This window comes from Hibiscus syriacus, unplaced genomic scaffold (genome assembly GCF_006381635.1).
Source record: "Hibiscus syriacus cultivar Baekdansim isolate YM2019G1 unplaced genomic scaffold, ASM638163v2 tig00111812_pilon, whole genome shotgun sequence".
NCBI classification, from domain to species: Eukaryota; Viridiplantae; Streptophyta; class Magnoliopsida; order Malvales; family Malvaceae; genus Hibiscus; species Hibiscus syriacus.
The window spans coordinates 1983503-2001750 of NW_024063187.1; the positions used below are offsets into that span (position 1 = coordinate 1983503).

Here is an 18248-nt window from a genome sequence, read left to right on the forward strand (position 1 = left end):
ATTTAAAACTTTTTGATACATGCTAATAAAATTACAAAATGATAAGAAACCTACGATTTCAAATTGTTCTGATCCGATCTTCTTCAAGCATATGTTATCATTTCCTAGCTTTAATCTCCTAATCTCTTTGAACCTACGTGTGAAACAATCACACGCTAAGTCATCGACTTAGTGAGGCAATAATGAGTATAATAAACCATTTAAAAAGACTTGCTTATTCAATCCACATAAAACATTTCATAATAAAATCAAGATACATTTCATGAAAATATATATATTGTACTCATTATTCAATTTATATCACTTTATTATTTTCTGCCCAATGCATATTATTGAGAACCCAAGGTATCTATGTAGATTGAGGTTGTGCACTAAATGCAGTCGCCACTGCTCATATAATTTGCACTGGAGTCCCACGTAGATTTTATCCCAAATGACAGCGTAGAATTTGTCCCGAAGGACCACATAGATTTGTCTCGAAGGACTGCATAGAACCCTCGACTCTTAGGTTGTCAACTGTACCCCTAATCCTCATACATATACCTTGGGCTTTAACCATATAATTATTTTTTTCATTTTATTATTCAAAGTGTGTTTTATTCACGTAGAGTACATTCATATAGGTTATTCTCATGTAGAACATTTTTCACATAAAACATTTTCTTATAGAATATATTCACATATAAACATTTTAACATACCAAAAAAAATCAAAACAATAATTTGGAAATACAGTTTAAATAAACCATCATAATAATAATTGTATAAAATATATAAACCATTTTCGATTGAAAACTTCAAGGTTGGCTTATCATAAGCCGTCCTCATATCTAATATGAAAATATAATTTGCACTCACCTTTGCCTCACGAAAGTCCTAAACGAAATCCTTTTTCCTTCGATCAATCTCGTACTAAGTTGATCTTTTCGGTACCTTAAGATCCAAATCTACATATAGACATGTCTAATATCAATACCGCATTCCATTAAAGGGTAACCAATTAGCACTTACATAAACAGAACGAAAACTTCCTAATTAAATTTTTAGAACGAATAGTATTTGCACTCCTCCTACAGTACCGATACTTCTCTTCTATGGTACTGATACCCACTTTAGTACCGATATCATTTTGGCATTCTGGAATTCCATTTTCAATTACAGTATTGATACCTTACTTTTGGTATCGATACCTACACATCAGTTTCGATACTACTTGAATCAGTATTGATACTGTTCATCCGGTTCATACACTTTTTCTTCAATTTACCCTTATAGTATCGATATTGTTCTTCCAGTACCGATACCCTTACCCATATTTCATTTATTCCATTTCTAATTTTACTCAAAACTCACTTAAATCTCTTACCTTTAACTCTATTCAAGTCCTTAAACTCAATAACCTTTATCCCACACAACTTATGTCCATTAATCCTCTTTTAACGTCCTAAAATTCTCCATAGAATACTTTAAGCTAAAGATCATACCCATCAATCAAACATGTTCTTAATCATTTCTAACACTTTAAACACCTTAATTAGACCCTTTACAAGTCAAATATAACATTAGAAATCGAAATACTAATCAATCTCATCAAATCCCTTAAAAACCTATTTTACTAATTCACTCTTAATTCCTTAATCAATTAGTTTTATTCATCTTTAAGCTTTCCTTAAGCTTTTATATCACCCAATAACTAAAACCCAAACCAAAAACACAAGAAACCATCAACTTTAAATTCACTCACCTTTGAAATGGTGTATGGGCAAAGGGAAAGAAGAAGAAGATAACCAAAGGGTTCCATATATTTCTTTTCCTTATCTCCCCCTTTTCCCACATGTTTTATATCTTTTTAAAAGAAATTTTAAATTCATTTCCTTTTAAAAGACCATAATGCCCTTCAAATCTTCAACCTTTGATAATAAGTCCTATACACAAATTTTTAGAATTAGTCCTTGAACTTTTCAATTTATTCAAATTAAACCACCAAATATTACATTCTTACACTTTAATCACTGACACGATGTTTGGGGTAATACAATTCTCCCCCTTAAGAAAATTTGTCCTCGAATTTTCACTGTACAAAGAGATGAGGAAATTGTTTTCTTATATCCTCTTCATGCTCCCATGTCGCCACTTCTACTTTGTGATTTCTCTAGAGAACTTTAACTAATGGGATCATCTTATTCCTTAACTGTTTAACTTCATATGCTAAAATCTGCACTGGTTCTTCCTCATAAGTCAGGTCAGATTAAACTTCTATTTCTTTCGGTGCTATGATGTGCGAAGGACTTCTGTCAATCAGCAGCTATCTTAAGATTATTTTGAATAATCTTTACTTTTTCTTCGACTTCTTTGATCAGATCTGGTTTCACTAAGTCTTGATATTTTAATTCAAATCAATTCAATGATGTTCGATATTTTCTTCCATATAAAGCTTCATAGGGTGCCATCTTGATATTCGATTGATAACTATTGTTATAAGCAAACTTTGTGAGCGACATAGAAATCAATAACACATTGCTCTTAACATATCTTCCAGAACCTGGATCGTCCACTCCGATTGACCATCGGTCTGTGTGTGAAAAGTTGTGCTAAAGTTCAATCGGGTACCTAATGCTCTATGTAAAGACTTCCAAAACCTCGAAGTGAACCTTGGATCTCTGTCAGATACTATTGAAATTGGCACTCCATGTAATTGAACTATCTCCTTGATATATAGTTTCGCATACTTATCCATTGAAAAAAATAGTTCGAACATGAATAAAATGTGCGGACTTAGTTAAGCGATCTACAATTACCCAAATGGAGTCTTTTTTGTTCAGTGTCAAAGGTAACTCAGTTACAGAATCCATCGAAACACTTTCCCATTTCCATTGAGGAATAGAGATCGGTTGTAGTAATCCTGAAGGTACTTGATGTTCAGCTTTCACTTGTTAGCAGGTTAAACATTTTGCAACAAACTTTGTAATAGCTCTTTTCATGCCTAGCCACCAGTATCACCATTTTATATCTTGATACATCCTGTTTCCTCTTGGGTTCATTGTCAACGGACTACAAAGAGTTTCGAAAAGAATATCACTCTTCAACTCTTCATCATTTGGAATACAAACTCTGTCTCTGTATAATATGCATCCATTTGACAGACTTCAAAGTCCATGATTTCACCTTTTTTCTACTTGTTCCAATCTGACTAAACACTTATCATATCTCCTTTGCAACTCTTTTATTCGCTCCAACAATAGAGGTTATAACTTTAATTCAACCATCAGAACACCATTATCCTTTTACACAATTCGGGCATCTAGTATACGTAAAGCGGCAAAAGTCTTTCGACTAAGGGCATCAGCTACTACATTAGCTTTCACAGGGTAATAGTCCATGATTGCATCATAGTCTTTAAGTAGCTCGATCCATCTTCTTTGTCTCAGATTTAGCTCTTTTTGAGTCAGCAAGTACTTTAAGCTTTTGTGATTTCAACACAAAATTTTTTCTCTCAGTAGAATGTTTGATTACAAGTGAAAAATCTATCAAACTCAAACTTCTATTTATAATACTCTACCCAACGGCTAGTTTTTTCAAACTGAAAATAGCTATTGGAACTAGTCACACCGGCGTGTCGAGTTCCATTGAAATTTTAAAAAAAATTCAACATTTTACCAACGGTCAATTCAACGGTCAAAAATTTGAAAATTATTCCATGACTATAAAATATTATTATTATTTTTTAAAAAAATTACAAAAAAATTATTGAGACTCGTCACGTCGGAGTGAGGAGTCCCTTAAGATATATAATTTTTATTCCGACTTTGAAATCCACCTAATACGCCATCGTGACGAATTCTACGAAAAATGTTTAATTTATCGTATATCCCAAATTAAATGTTTTGGTGTCCTAATGAGCTAAATTATTTATCCGGTGCGTTAGTGGTCCAATTTGACCTCGGTCGACAGTCGTGCGATTCTAACAAAACCAAGAAATAAAAGAGAAAAACCTGAACAGAAGAAGAAGAAGGGGGGAAAATGGGGGGTCCTTCACGGCAGTGTGAGGTTTGCAATCGAGCTCAGTCCAAGTACAAGTGCCCCTCTTGTCTTCTTCCCTAGTAAGTTCTCCACTTTCCTCTTTCTTTATAACTGTTCATCATTAGGTTTATTTGTTCAATTTTCTCTTTCCATTTTTCAGTTGTTCTCTTTCATGTTTCAAGACACATAAAGGTATGCCACCCAATTTTTTTCCTCTTTTATCACCCCTTGTTAATTATTTTATCCCATCTTTTATTTCTATATGTACGTTGGTAAATACATGAATTTTGCTCCACCAATATGTTTTGCCTAAAACAAATGAAAAAATGATAGAAGGTCTCGTGTTTTGTAGATAAAGATTAAAAGGAAAATTTGGGTTTACTGGAACTGATGTGCTTTTATGAATGATGCAGAAACTCTTTGTGTGAAACCGGAATCCACACAAGACAAGTCTGGTGAGAACTTTGCCTCAACTGGATGTTTCTCAGTTTATACCATGCTTCTCCTTTTAATCAAGTATGCTTGTGCTCTTAATGTATTTGATGTTCTAAATATATCCTTTTATATATGGGTACATTTTGAGAGGTACGGAGTTAGTTCATGTAAGGTTGTGGCCTTGGACTTGATTGTCTTCTTTTGCTATAAACTCCTATGAAGTGATAAATTTAGAATTCTTTTTTTGCTTTGGTAATATCAAGTAATAGCAGCATGCCTCTTCTGGTCTGTTCGGTAATCCATACCAAGCTTTATGTATTTGGAAACCAACTGCAAATATAATTGATATGCATTTGAACTCAAGTTCGGTTCAACCAGAAAATAATATAGGTAAGGGGTCTATTTCCGGAAGCCAGTATTAAAAGAAAAAAATGATGGTTCCTAGCTGTAGTCGGCCTTTGCTCTGTGGTCACACAGTGGCCTAATTTAAAACTATTGTGAGTGTCTGAATTCTGCAGGAACCTCTAGTGTGAACTCAGGGTCCGTTAATGATGCTGTAACAAGTAGTGTCAAGCCGGAGTCCACCATCGATGCTGTGACCCCAGTGTCAAGCCAGAATTATCTGAAGGAAGAGGCAGTAAGAACCAGGGTTTCAAATCGCGGTCGCAGTCGTTTCGGTTATTTCGGATTTCCGTGATTGCGGCCAGGAACCTCTAGTGTGAACTCAGGGTCCGTTAATGATGCTGTAACAAGTAGTGTCAAGCCGGAGTCCACCATCGATGCTGTGACCCCAGTGTCAAGCCAGAATTATCTGAAGGAAGAGGCAGTAAGAACCAGGGTTTCAAATCGCGGTCGCAGTCGCGTTTTCGGTTATTTCGGATTTACCGTGATTGCGGCCGTCGCGGACGCTATTGCGGCCGTCGCGGGTAACTCGGACAGCGGCGAAACCGCTATATCGCGGTCGCGGACCATTTTTTGAAACCCTGGTAAGAACTCTGTTATGCAGTTGCATGTTTTTAATGATCTAGTTGGTTGATTTGAAAATCCAAATAATGTGTTTTATGTTCAGCCTTAGCTATATGCTTGTTTTCAGTTTTTCAGAAATTTCATAAAAAAACTTTTTGATGAATTATTCTCCTATCGAGTTGTCTGCTGCAACGTTTGAACCATATTCTAATTTCCTTTTCATATTCACTATATTATAAACTTCAATAATATCGTAACATCTCTTTAAAAACCTTCATAAAGACATTTCATCAATGGAAGCTACATTTTCTTTTAAATAAAACCAAATGTTTTTTGTTATATACCTCTTCTTTTGCTGGAACCTTCAGAAGCTCAAGTGGTGTTTGTTTCGTATCTATTAGGTGCTAAACCAGAATTTCAAGTGGAAAGGAAACTAGAAGTTGATGACCCAAGTGAAGTGCTACAAATAATGCAGATGCAGGCTATTGGTATTTTTTTCTCTTAAAATCTAATCATACTCGGATATTTTACTCGAAAACTGCGTTACAGTGGTGGGAAGTATGTTTGGAAAAAGAAAAAAAAAATCCACTCGGTATAGTTTATCCACAAACATCTTGTTGATAGTTGCCAACACAATTGAGATCTTCAAGTGCCAAAAAAAAAAATGAAAAAAGTATGATGGAAAGCTAATAAGACTCATAATTAACTTGTAATTAAAAGAACACGAAAAAGGCTGAATAAATTGAGATTCCCGGTAGAAACCGTGTTTTCTTCAATAATTCGAAATATTCATGGGAGAAATACCGAAAAGCTATTAGCGATTTCAAAATTTTGATGGTGATGATAGACAATTCAATGGTCATATTGCATTAAAAGGCATTGTGGTAGGCTTGTAGTAGAACAGTTTTCACTTCATAGTAAGCTGAATGCATTGCTTTTAGCTTGATTTGGTTGGCACAAAGTTTTTACTTCTGGGATATGGTCCCAAAAAGTTTTTCCACATCAGCTAATTGATTATGTGGGTGTTGTTCTGCTCTAGATTGAGATGTACAATAGAAGCTTGAATGATATCCAGCTTAAGATAACTAGTTTGTATGATCAAATGCTATCCTGATCTATATTATTATATTAGAGCCAGAGAACCTTTAGATAAAACTGTCCTGAGGTTAAAGCTGATTCACACTAAATCTACCATGTTTCCTCAAGCAGCTTCTTCCGATGAAGTCCGTGAAGCCTTGAAGGATGAACATCTTCGAAAACTTATCTCTGATATTGATAGCTCCCCGGATGCTTTAAATTTCAGTGTTGTTGTTCCTACTTTAAAAACCTAAAAGAACACGAAAAAGGGTGAATAAATTGAGATTCCCGATAGGAACTGTGTTTTCTACCAGAATTCGAATATTCATGGGAGAAATACCGAAAAGCTATTAACGATATCAAAATTTGGATGGTGATTATAGATGAGTCAATGGTCATATTGCATTAAAAGGCATTGTGGTTGGCTTGTAGTAGAACAGTTTGCACTTCAAAGTAAGCCAAATACATTGCTTTTAGCTTGATTTGGTTTGCACAAAGTTTTAACTACCGGGATATGGTCCCAAAAAGTTTTTCCACATCAGCTAATTGATTATCTGTGTGTTGTTCTGCTCTAGATTGAGATGTACAATAGAAGCTTGAATGATATCCAGCTTAAGATAACTAGTTTGTATGATCAAATGCTATCTGGATCTATATTATTATGTTAGAGCCTGAGAACCTTTAGATAAAACTGTCCTGAGGCCAAAGCTGATTCACACTAAATCTACCATGTTTCCTCAAGCAGCTTCTTCCGATGAAGTCCGTGAAGCCTTGAAGGATGAACATCTTCGAAAACTTATCTCTGATATTGATAGCTCCCCAGATGCATTGAATGTCAGTGTTGTTATTCCTACTTTAAAAAACCGAGACTCCTTTTTGTTGATGATGTTTGCGTGCCTTATAATTCCGTTTTTTTCTTTTTGTTAGGAACTCGACAAAGCTATGGGAGTGGATGTTTTTCGCATTTTCAGTGATAACGTATTATACTATCTTCAACTAGTACAATTCTTAAGATCTACTTTAACAATATTCATATGTTGTTCACCTGTTGGGTTTCCATATGAAAAGCAGATTGTGGCTGATCAGGACTTGTTAATATGCAAAGTTGAACCTGCTATTGTTTTCTCTGTTATCAGATTTTATCTGCGATCAATCCGTGACCGCATACGGTATTTTACAAAGGCCATTGAAGCTCTTTTTCCGAATGCATCGTTGTCAACATGGTTATGTCCAAGTTTTGCTACGTGTTCAGAAGAGGAACTGGCCTGCCGTTTTAGCCCGGTCAGCGGTTGATGTTTCTGTAAGTTTAACACTTGCATACATATTTTTTTTAGTGTTAGTTTATATCTTGATGAAAATGTCTGCAATGGGCCTTTGTTTTCCGAATGCATGTATTGTTGAATACCAGGGAACATCATTGGGACCATGCCAACTCATGCTCATCATCAACCAAAATATCTATTGTCAAATATAATAACCATCCACAAGCTTATTCTTTAAGATATATAAAACAATGCCCATTACAATAAATGTCAACAGAACATAACTATCATACCCCACCCAACTGCATACTGTAGTAAAAACCATGCATGTTAGAATCACATTGAACAGTTTCATAAACATTAATAACAATGCGGGTAGAAGATTGTTGAATATGGGCTTTCTGGTGTTATAGCCTTTTAATTCAACGTTACCCTTATGGTCTACATTTTAAAAAAGCTTTAGTTGCTGCCGTGTCCAGATTAATTTGTAACTATTAATCGGTATAACTATTACATTTTATATGTTAATTAATCGAACTTTTGAGGTTAAACAATTCAGTTAATCGAACTGTTAAAAACGAAGGTTAACAATTACAATTAGAGATTTTTACAGTTGGATAATAATCTCTTAATTGTTATTGAATTATAGATATATTTTAAAGTTACACAGTTTCTTTTATGGTATCGGTGCGTAGTATTAACGTATTGATTCGGATTGTATTAGCATTTTTAAAATTATATTTGGGTAAACTACACATTTAATACATATACTATTAGTTTTGATCCATTCTAGTACCTAAACTTTCAATTTTTTTAGATTCATATCTATCGTTTAGTTTTTGTTTCATTTTAGTATCTCATTATTAAAAATTTTACGCATTTAATACTTAAACTATCATTTTCAAATTTCTCCCCAAAATATACGGTTAAATTTTGAACACAGGTGCTAAAATAAAACAAAAATTAAACATTAGATATGATTTTTAAAAGTTAAAAGTTTAAGTACTAAAATTGGACAAAATCGATAGCTTAGGTAAGATACTAAATGTATAGTTTACCCGTTATATTTTAATTAAATATACCTTAGCTATACATAGAAATATGCTTATATACATCATAAATTTTTAAAATTATCGATTAGATTAAAAATCTTAATATATTGATTTTATATATAATATAAATATAAAAAATGATAAAAGAAAAATTACTAAATTTAATTTGAAAATGTAAACATCTTCTATCAAAAATACGTTAAACTAAATATTGTTTTTTCAATCATATAATAATTATTTAACTCGATATTATGGTTAAGTATTGAATTAAGTTTTAGGTATGAGTTTGTTCCCCTCCAAATCCAATCCATATCCACCTTATCAATCACAACTAAATGATATTTGTCAATCATATAACAAATGCTTAGTTTGGCATAGTGATTAATTGTTAGCTTATACGTAGATCTCAAGTTTAATTCCCTTTTAAGCATATTTCATATTTTTCTTAAAATGATATTAATTTAATAAAATTTTGAATTTTTAAAAATTATTGAACTACGACAAAGGATAGAATATATTAATTTTAGAGATTATTTCGTGTCACGTCACTATTTTTATTAAATTTTAACTCATTTAGTAATCAAAATAAAAAAAATAACTATAACATTAGCGATGATTTCGTAAAAAAAATTGATAACCAAGGTACAAAAGTGATAATAATTGTTTGACCATTAGTATAATTTACTCTATATAATTTTAAAGGGTAAATTACACCGTTTCTCACTCTACTTTTCTCTTTCTTATTTTACTCACCGAATTTTCAATTTTTTAATTTGCTAATTGAACTTTACAAATTAAAAATAAAATAAAAATAGAAAGTGGTCGGATGCCACTGTTAATCGCTGTAGATGGTAATTGTTTGGTTTCAAAATAGGATGGATCGCTTCGCCTCGACATCATGAGTTTGAATCCGACCTTCATTTTGTCGAAAGTTGCTTTGAAGTCCATGAATTTGAGATTGAAAGAGAGGAAACCGAAACGTTTCAGTCAAATTTCACGGGTTTTGAGACATTTGTCGGTCAAACAAATACCATATCTGGACACAGAGGGTCGAAATGAACCGACCCATCCCATTTTGGGACCGAACAATAAAATGGCAATAAGACCAGCGTTGCTGTATGGATCAGAATGTTGGGCAATCAAGAAGGATCACGTGAGGAGGATGGAGGCCGCAGAAATGAGAATGTTTCGATGGGCTTGTGGTAGGACTCTGTGGGACATGACACCAAACTCTACAATTAGGATGTCCTTAGGGGTGGTGTCTGTATCCGAAAAATTGAGGGAGGGAAGACTACGGTAGTTTGGGCATGTCCTTAGGAGACAACCGTCAGATGCGGTCAAGAGGGTAGAGTCGATTACAGCCGACGGTGCAAGAAAGAGAGGACGACCAAGGAGGAAGTGGGTAGACTGCTTTAGATCTGATTTGAAGGATTTAGCACTTACCAATGACATGACCTCTGACAGGAAAATATGAAAACTTAAGATCATGGTAGCCGAGTAGTGTGAGTCACAGCCATAGGGTGTAACAACTCTGTCTTCTTTTTAATGCATTTGTAGTAATTTCCGTGACTTCTACTTTTTATATGGTTCTGTTATTGGAATTTATGAAGGCTTAGAACTAGAGTAGCGGAGTAGTGTTGCCTTAGTTTAGGTTTTAACTCATTTTACTTTATACCTTCTCGTAACTTGCTATCACTGACTACTGTATATCATTCTCTTCATGTTTCCTCTTTTTAAATTTAACTGAGACTTACGTTTCTGTCTATATGCAGAGATTTTTACGCAATGATTTATTTGCAGGGATTACTTCTCATAACATATGAGCATATGAAGACTGCATATTAAGTCTGTTCAACTATGTATTTATTTATTTATTTATTTCATCTTTATTTTTAATTTTTTGACTACCGGAAGTCTTCCACGAAAGCTGCTCTGTACCTGGCATTGGGGGCAGTCTACTACCCTACCTCCCCATTATCCCATTGTATATGGGAATATGGTTTTGTTATAATATCTAAAATTAATCGTTTTACTTGAAAGAGTTACATTCGCTGTTAATTGAGAATAAAATGGATAAATAATCCATTTAATCAATATTTGTTTCTTAAGATTCTCAATTTTTTTATGTGTAGTAAGGTGAGAATATGCATATCTAAGAATCGAATATTCAAATTTAATTATAATGTTATTTGACACTTTCTTAAAAGTTTTATATATATATATTTGAATAATAGTTTGATCTCAACACTATTTTCAAATGTGTGGGTAATTTATATGGACTGTCCCTTCACATTAAGCCAATCAATTTTATTTCTTTTTATTATTATTTACCATTTTAGGTTAATCCTTTACTTTTTTTAATCATCAAAACCAAGCCATATAGCTCCAGTAGTATAATTCTCAATCTGTGAAACAAAGCAAATGAATAATTAACACACTTGCAAAAGACAGCTTAACCCTTACTAGCTGTTTGCATATCAAAATTCAGGCAAAATGACAGCCGTGTTCAAACTCACCATGGGGAAGATGAGGAACTCTTCTAATGATATGAAGCATTATTTGTCAAATTCCCATATTACACCTCCATCCTCTGCAAAAAAAAACTGCATAAGCTCTACCTCAAACCGGAGATGCATGCTTATGCAAACCAAAAATCGTCTCATGAACCTACTAGAATAAACACAAAGCTCGCCGCCACAAAATAGAAGATTTTGTTGACTTCCATGAACACCCATAGTATACCCATGATACAAGGAGTGAGCCAGACGGGACAATGTTTCCCATTGTCTCAAGTCTTTTAGGAAAATGTAAGACAATGTTTCATCCTTTCTATTTCCTAATTCTCAGCATATATTTCCCTATAATATCGAACAAGATTTTGTTGACTTCCATGAACAACCTTCAAGTGCCCCATGATACGAGGGGCGAGCCAGACCAGACAACATTTCCCTTTGTCTCAAGTCTTCTAGGAAAATGTAAGATAAATGTTTCATCCTCTCTATTTCCTAATTCTCAGCACATGTTTTCCCTATAATATAGAACAAAAGAGTTCCACAATGGCCTCAGTCCTTGGAGACTGTTCTAAGTCGTGCAATTCTTCTCTAGACTTGTCTCATTTATACGAGCAACCAAGCTTTGGATATGTTAAGATGATGATAATAATAAATAAAAGTTCAAAGGGCTGAAGCTTCATGCCTTTCTCACTTGTTCAAGAAAGCAAGAAGACGGATGTCTTCGTGTGTGTGTACCTTTAATTTTCTTTTTTATCCAGACCTTGAGTAGCATTCCTGTACCAATGCCGCCGGCAATGCACGCTCCATAGAAGGCAATGGCAGAAGGAACGGACATCCGAGGAAGGAAATAACAATCCGGAATTTGCCTAATTTTCTTTGGAAGCCGCTTTTTCAGCACTAGGGTCCTTCTGCAACTCACTACCAATTGCTTTCCAATCAACCCCTTTCAGGGGGTCCTTTGTCTCTTCAGTTCCCATTAACAGATTTTCTGATAAGATCTCACTTCTTCTGAATCACAAACAATAAGATCCCATGATGAACAATAACCTGAATAAAGAGGAAAGGCCCACAAGTCATTACAGCAACAGTATGAATTACAGAAGGAAAACCCAGGAACCATGATTAAGATATACGAATTTTAAATTTTGAAGAAGAAAAACAGAAGCAACAACTAATACAGGTCTAAGCAAAGCCATCCTCTAATGCATTACCACCAAAATCAAAACCTTCAAAAATGATGTTACAGCAATTTGGTAAGGGAAATTATCAATTTTTTGGATCATTACTAACCGGAATTCGCAGATAGATTCGACAAATATGAAGCTTCAAAGATTTCAAACTAGAACAAATGTAACGAAAAGATGAATTAAAGGATTCAAAAACAATCAGTGAAATCACCTTTGCAACAGATCGATAAGAGCAAAGATTGCTAGCTTAGTATCCACAGAGATTCGAAAGGTTGATGCTTGGGAAGAAATGCAAAGGAGGACGGGAGAGGGGGTTTAGGGTTTTTGTTTGCCTTAGTATCTAGAGTAAACTATCCTATTGGTTACTAAACTATTACAAATATTTTTGGTCACTTCTTTTATTTACTAAATTATCTTTTAAAAAAATTATTTTGATCACTGATTATTAAAATTTGGTAAAAATAATAACGTAATATGATATAATAATAGTTTTAATCTTAAAATTAATATATTTTATTGATTTAATTAATTTTAAATAATTTAATTGATATTTAATATTTAAAAATCTTAGATAAACAACACTCAATCGATAGTTGGGAATGATAAAGTTTTTTTAAGAAAAATATAAAACAAATTTGGAGGGAATTGAACCTGAAACTTATAAATTAACAGTTAATACTAGGCCAAGTTGGATAACTATATCATAATTAACAATAATATTTAATTTAAATTATGGTTGAAATTAATTATATATTTAAATAATTTATAAAAGATATTTTAACAAACAATAGATGATAATAATATTAAAAATGAAATTTCCAATCTAATAACTAAATTACTATTATAATGGTTACAAAAATAATATTTGGATTTACCAACAACCAATTGGTTTAGTGGGATGAGACATTAGATCCTTCAAATAAGGTCAGGGGTTTGAATCCTAGTGATTGCAAATGAAGCAAACTGGGTTGTGAGGGTCACACTTGTCTCTACAGAACCCAATCCAGATTAGTCGATCAATAGATCGAATACCGTTAGTTATACCAAAAAATAATATTTGGATTTTTTTTCTTCTTTCAAAATTCAAATGTTATTTTTTCCGTTTTCTTATAATGCAAAAATATATTTATATCGATTTCGAGAGTAAGACAGTAAATTATAGGATTCTGATTTATATCAAAGTCTACTTATAACAATGTCCAATAATTAATTTTAGGATTTTATTATTGTGCTTTAAAAATATAAATCTTGAATTAATATAAGTATGAATTAACAATATATCAATTTTATATCAATTATAAAATATTAAGGTTACTAATATGCACCGATGAATATATTGTTTCTTTTATAATAATAATAATAATATTGAACATATTGATTAGGGTTTTACTGATATATATATATATATATATATATATATATGACAATTAGATGAGTGAAAAAAAAAAGATAGTTGAGATTAAAAGTAGAAAATGCATAGATATTTACTGGGGGGAAAACAATGAGTCAATCTCAGTCATATGTTTTCACTCATCCAACGGTCCTAAATCTGTATAAAATTAAAGAGTTTTACATTGTGTAAGTGGATCCTAATTCATATATATATATATATATTTCAATAAAAATATATTTAAATGACATGTAAAATATTTTTATATATATAGATAAACATTTAAAATTATTGCAATAAATATATGTAATTAGAAAACTAAATGTGATTATTTATAAAAATGGTAAAAATATCAAATTTGATTTTAGAGTAGAAAAATATTCGTATCTTTAAAATAAACATATTTTTTTATTATTCACTTAATAATTTAGTCGATTAATTTCATATTTTTCATCTGGGCATTGACCGATTTATAGAATGCATGCATCTATTGTTTAACCGAAATATTCATATTCGTAAAATGGAACTAATTGCTCCCTCTTAGACCACAATAGTAAAAATTCTGTCTACAAGGAATTATGTTTGAAGATAAATGGAAGATTCTTGGTAATGTTCATATAGAATTTTTCCACTAATTTCAGTCAAGGAAACATAAGCATGTGTATGGTAAACGAAACGAAATGAAAGATCACGTGACTTTGGGGTGGCTACTTTATATATGAATGTGTCTTCATCCTCCTTTTTGGACGTTTATCCATGGAGTTTTCCACCAACTTGTAATAATATTCATGGATTTTGTTGCTTGCTTGTACCCAACATAAACAAATTTCTTTTTGTTACACACCACTCTCAAACCAAGTTTACTTTCAGTTGGATCAATTAGGGTTTTAATTTTTTTCCCGAGCATTTTAAATTCGATTAGTTTCAATTTCATATCTTTTTGATTTAAGTCAAATCTAGAATTTAGATCAATTTTATATAAGGTCATTTCAATTTTTTCAAGTTAAGGGTCTGTTTACTTCCCTGTAAATGGTTTTTGTAATTCATTTTCCCATATTTTTATTTATAAAATTATATATATAATATTTTAATAATAATATTGACATAAAAAATATTAAATAAATTATTCACATATTTTAAAAATAATATTATTATTTTACTAATAAATAATATTATTTATTGCATTTGATGTTTATATTAAAGAATTTTTTTAAAAAATATCAATAAGTGGAAAATGAATTACACAACATCATTTAAATACCGTAAAATGTTTTATATAAAATATTTTCTAGTAAATGTAATTCATTTTACGGAATTTGTTTTCCGTAAAACAAACAAATCCTAAGTGATTTCTTTAATTTCATTTCGAGATCAAATTATTTTGATTTTGATTCTTGTTTAGTTTAGATCACTTCAAGTTCAAAGCAATTTTAATTAGAGTTGTTGATTTTATATAACCAAATTGAATTATATGAAAATTTGCATTAGTAAGTTGAAGTTTTTAAATTTGAATAAAAATAAAGTGTTAAATTCAGAAAACAATGAATATATATTTACCCTTACGTAAAATTTGGTTACAATAGAAACAAGAGTAGGGGAAGATTAGAAAGTTGGGGTTAGCTTCTTTTGATCATACAACAAACCAAATGCTACATATATGTTTTGAAGATTTTTGGCTATCCATTGATCTTCTGAATGATAGAAATAAGCTTAGGCATTGTCAATGGCTTCTCCTGGTAATTATCTAAACCAGCTTCCATAAATTCTTCTACTTCTCGTTCCATCGATCGCGTCGACACACCGGCGATCGTACTCCGAATTCCCATTTCACGAAGCTTCCTCGTCGCCTGCGTCACATTTCGAATCGAAATCAACACCACTACTCTAAACATACATACACGTATATGTGATGAATTAGTTATGTCGTACCTCAATGCCATTCATGACAGGCATGTCCATGTCCATTAAGATGAGGTCGAACGTCTTGCCGGAACAATGGATATCGATGGCTTCTTTCCCATTGACAACGACTTCATTCTCGATGCCGAGATTGTCCAAAAGCCGGTGGTGAATTGTTCGGTTAACCATGTTATCGTCGACAACGAGTGCGGTCATCTTGTTTGATTTTGTCCCACCGTGTCTGCCCTGCGCGGCCATCTAGGCTCTCCGTGCTGGAACTTTGAGTTCTTCCCTGTGAAACTGAACCAACAAAAAAAAATTGAGTTTCATATCCATAGATATTTTTAATGAAAATTAAAGACAAAATGTAATTATTTGGTCAAACAATTAGTGAACTTGATTAAACTAGGAAACTTTGACCATGTTCAATAAATCTAAGAATAATATATAGTACTATTTGAAAGGAAAAAAAACAATAACGACGACCAATTTTATTTTTCATAAAATTCTTTTGTTTCACCTTAGAATTTGCTTCCATGTAAGTTAAATAGTTGAGTGTTTCATCTTGTTGGTTCAGAAACTACAAAATTTCTGAAAACTATGGCATCAACTTTCATGAAGAATATGACGAGAAGATTAGTCCATTTAGATATATTTGCATCTCGAACAATATACGGCTACATATACTAATAACCCGGACTTTTTTTTTAAAGTATTCATATTCGACGCTCGTGTTAAAACATTTACGATAAACATAAATAAACAGGTTGAAGAAGATTAAACCAACCTGAAGGAAGAGATGGGCGTGAAAGAGAATACAAGTATTTGTTCCGGTGGTGGATTTCTTGATTTAAATTAAGGCTTGCGTAAGTGCAAGTGAGTGAACAAATGGGATCGCGTTTAAATTCAACAAAATCTAATAAAAGGGATTGTTTTCCAAAAGTGGAGAGGTACAACACCTGAATGTGTTCAAAAACAAAGAAAAAAATCGACTGTAAAATAGAAAAGATCTAACTTTAAAAATGGTGCCAAATCTGCTGTATCTTTTTTGTTTCTTCTTTGGTGGAGTTTCAAATAGGAAATAAAGGGAAGCTAGATTGGCTTTAGTTGTTAATGTATCCAATCCATGAGACCAAAACTCAAACAATATATATACACACACACATACACTTAACTTCATCGATGTAACCGCTTAGATAAGCGAATCAGATGCAAAATTTTATTGAAACCGTTCTTTTGCGTCCACGAATAATACTGGCAAATGTTTAATACATTCATTGAATAAACAAACATGTGAATTAACGATGTCCCCTTTCTTGTCATTAGCATAATACATGGGAATAATAACTAAAGATCACTATTTAATACATTAATGATCTCCCCTATCATATTTTCACATCGATTTTGTTCTCAAAGTTATTTAATTACATTAATTTATTTCTTTGACCGTCTTAATTAATATAACCGTTATTTATGCTGATGTGAAGGTAACTGTTTTCAACTTTACTAATGTGTCAACTGGGTAACATGGTAATAACCAAATAATAATAATAATAATAAGTAAACAATTATAAAGATCATCCTAAAACTAATCCCTTTATCTTGATAATCCCCCTTCCTTCATCGTCATCTCCAGGCAGGGAAGGGATTTCAAAATTTTCTTCTTCTTCTTTTCTCGGTGCTCAGTTTCGATCCCGTACATTCTCCACTTTCTGGGTTTTCTCAGATTCACCAAATGCTTTCACCCAACACCCTCCTTTTATTTTCCTCCACTTCGCTCCTCTCCCATCCGTTTACATTTCACTACGAATCGTCGCCCTTCGCCGAAACGGGTCCTCATTTCTTGCCACTCGATCCATGGTAGCTTTGGGTCCCAATTTAGCAACGAAGACGACTCAGGTCATCAGTTTCTTGAAGCTTCTATTCTCGTTTCAGGTCTAACTTAAAAAAGAATTTTGTTTTCTTGAATTGGGTGAAGAAAATTTGGGAATATGTTTAAATTTGAAGTTATGTGATGGAATAGAAATTGTTTCGCACTACCCGGTGTTAAGGTAAGGATTTAAAGAAGAAATAAAATGGCGGTCGTCTAGGAGACAACATCCCATGTCAAGGCCTAAAATTACTTCAATTGGGCATCCTTTCTTAGTCGATTTCCCAGTCCAACTATTTTTCTTAAGATTTCTTGTGATGTAGATTTCTTGTACCCATTAATGTAGGTAACATGAAAATCAACAATTCTGCCATATTATTACATTGCTATATTTCGTTGTTTCAATTTAAGGTTTCTAATTTAAAAACTGAAGAATTGGGTACACGAATGAAGGGGAAGACTTGGGTTTGAAAGAATGAGGTTGATTGTGTTAGAGTTTTGATTGAAAATCAAAGATAGATTGGTTCTAAAGGGTTTAAGGCCCGATTTTATGAGGATTTCAGTAACTTTTGCTACTG

The 18248-nt window shown here is 32.6% G+C and overlaps 2 protein-coding genes and 2 long non-coding RNA genes across 4 annotated transcripts; 2 read left to right on the top strand and 2 right to left on the bottom strand.

Annotated features, from left to right (window-relative positions):
- Positions 1 to 3964: 3964 nt before the first annotated feature.
- Positions 3965 to 8143, top strand: LOC120171144. Its single transcript, XM_039178924.1, has 11 exons — positions 3965 to 4099; positions 4180 to 4211; positions 4433 to 4474; positions 4973 to 5116; positions 5162 to 5305; positions 5789 to 5908; positions 6630 to 6724; positions 6881 to 6950; positions 7174 to 7331; positions 7425 to 7475; positions 7634 to 8143. Exons 1-11 carry the CDS (start codon positions 4020 to 4022, stop codon positions 7655 to 7657), a joined length of 960 nt encoding a protein of 319 aa, XP_039034855.1. The 5' UTR covers positions 3965 to 4019; the 3' UTR covers positions 7658 to 8143.
- Positions 5177 to 6707, top strand: LOC120171188. The gene is made up of 3 exons (XR_005520855.1): positions 5177 to 5440; positions 5822 to 5908; positions 6630 to 6707. It is a non-coding gene; the product is annotated as an uncharacterized LOC120171188 (long non-coding RNA).
- Positions 8144 to 11275: 3132 nt separating the features above from the next.
- LOC120171171 lies at positions 11276 to 12832 on the bottom strand. Its single transcript, XR_005520851.1, has 3 exons — positions 12723 to 12832; positions 12060 to 12371; positions 11276 to 11401 (listed from the first exon to the last, which is right to left on the bottom strand). It is a non-coding gene; the product is annotated as an uncharacterized LOC120171171 (long non-coding RNA).
- A 2745-nt stretch (positions 12833 to 15577) lies between these two features.
- Positions 15578 to 16058, bottom strand: LOC120171145 (two-component response regulator 24-like). The gene is made up of 2 exons (XM_039178925.1): positions 15831 to 16058; positions 15578 to 15748 (listed from the first exon to the last, which is right to left on the bottom strand). Exons 1-2 carry the CDS (start codon positions 16056 to 16058, stop codon positions 15578 to 15580), a joined length of 399 nt encoding a protein of 132 aa, XP_039034856.1.
- Between the last annotated feature and the right edge of the window lie 2190 nt (positions 16059 to 18248).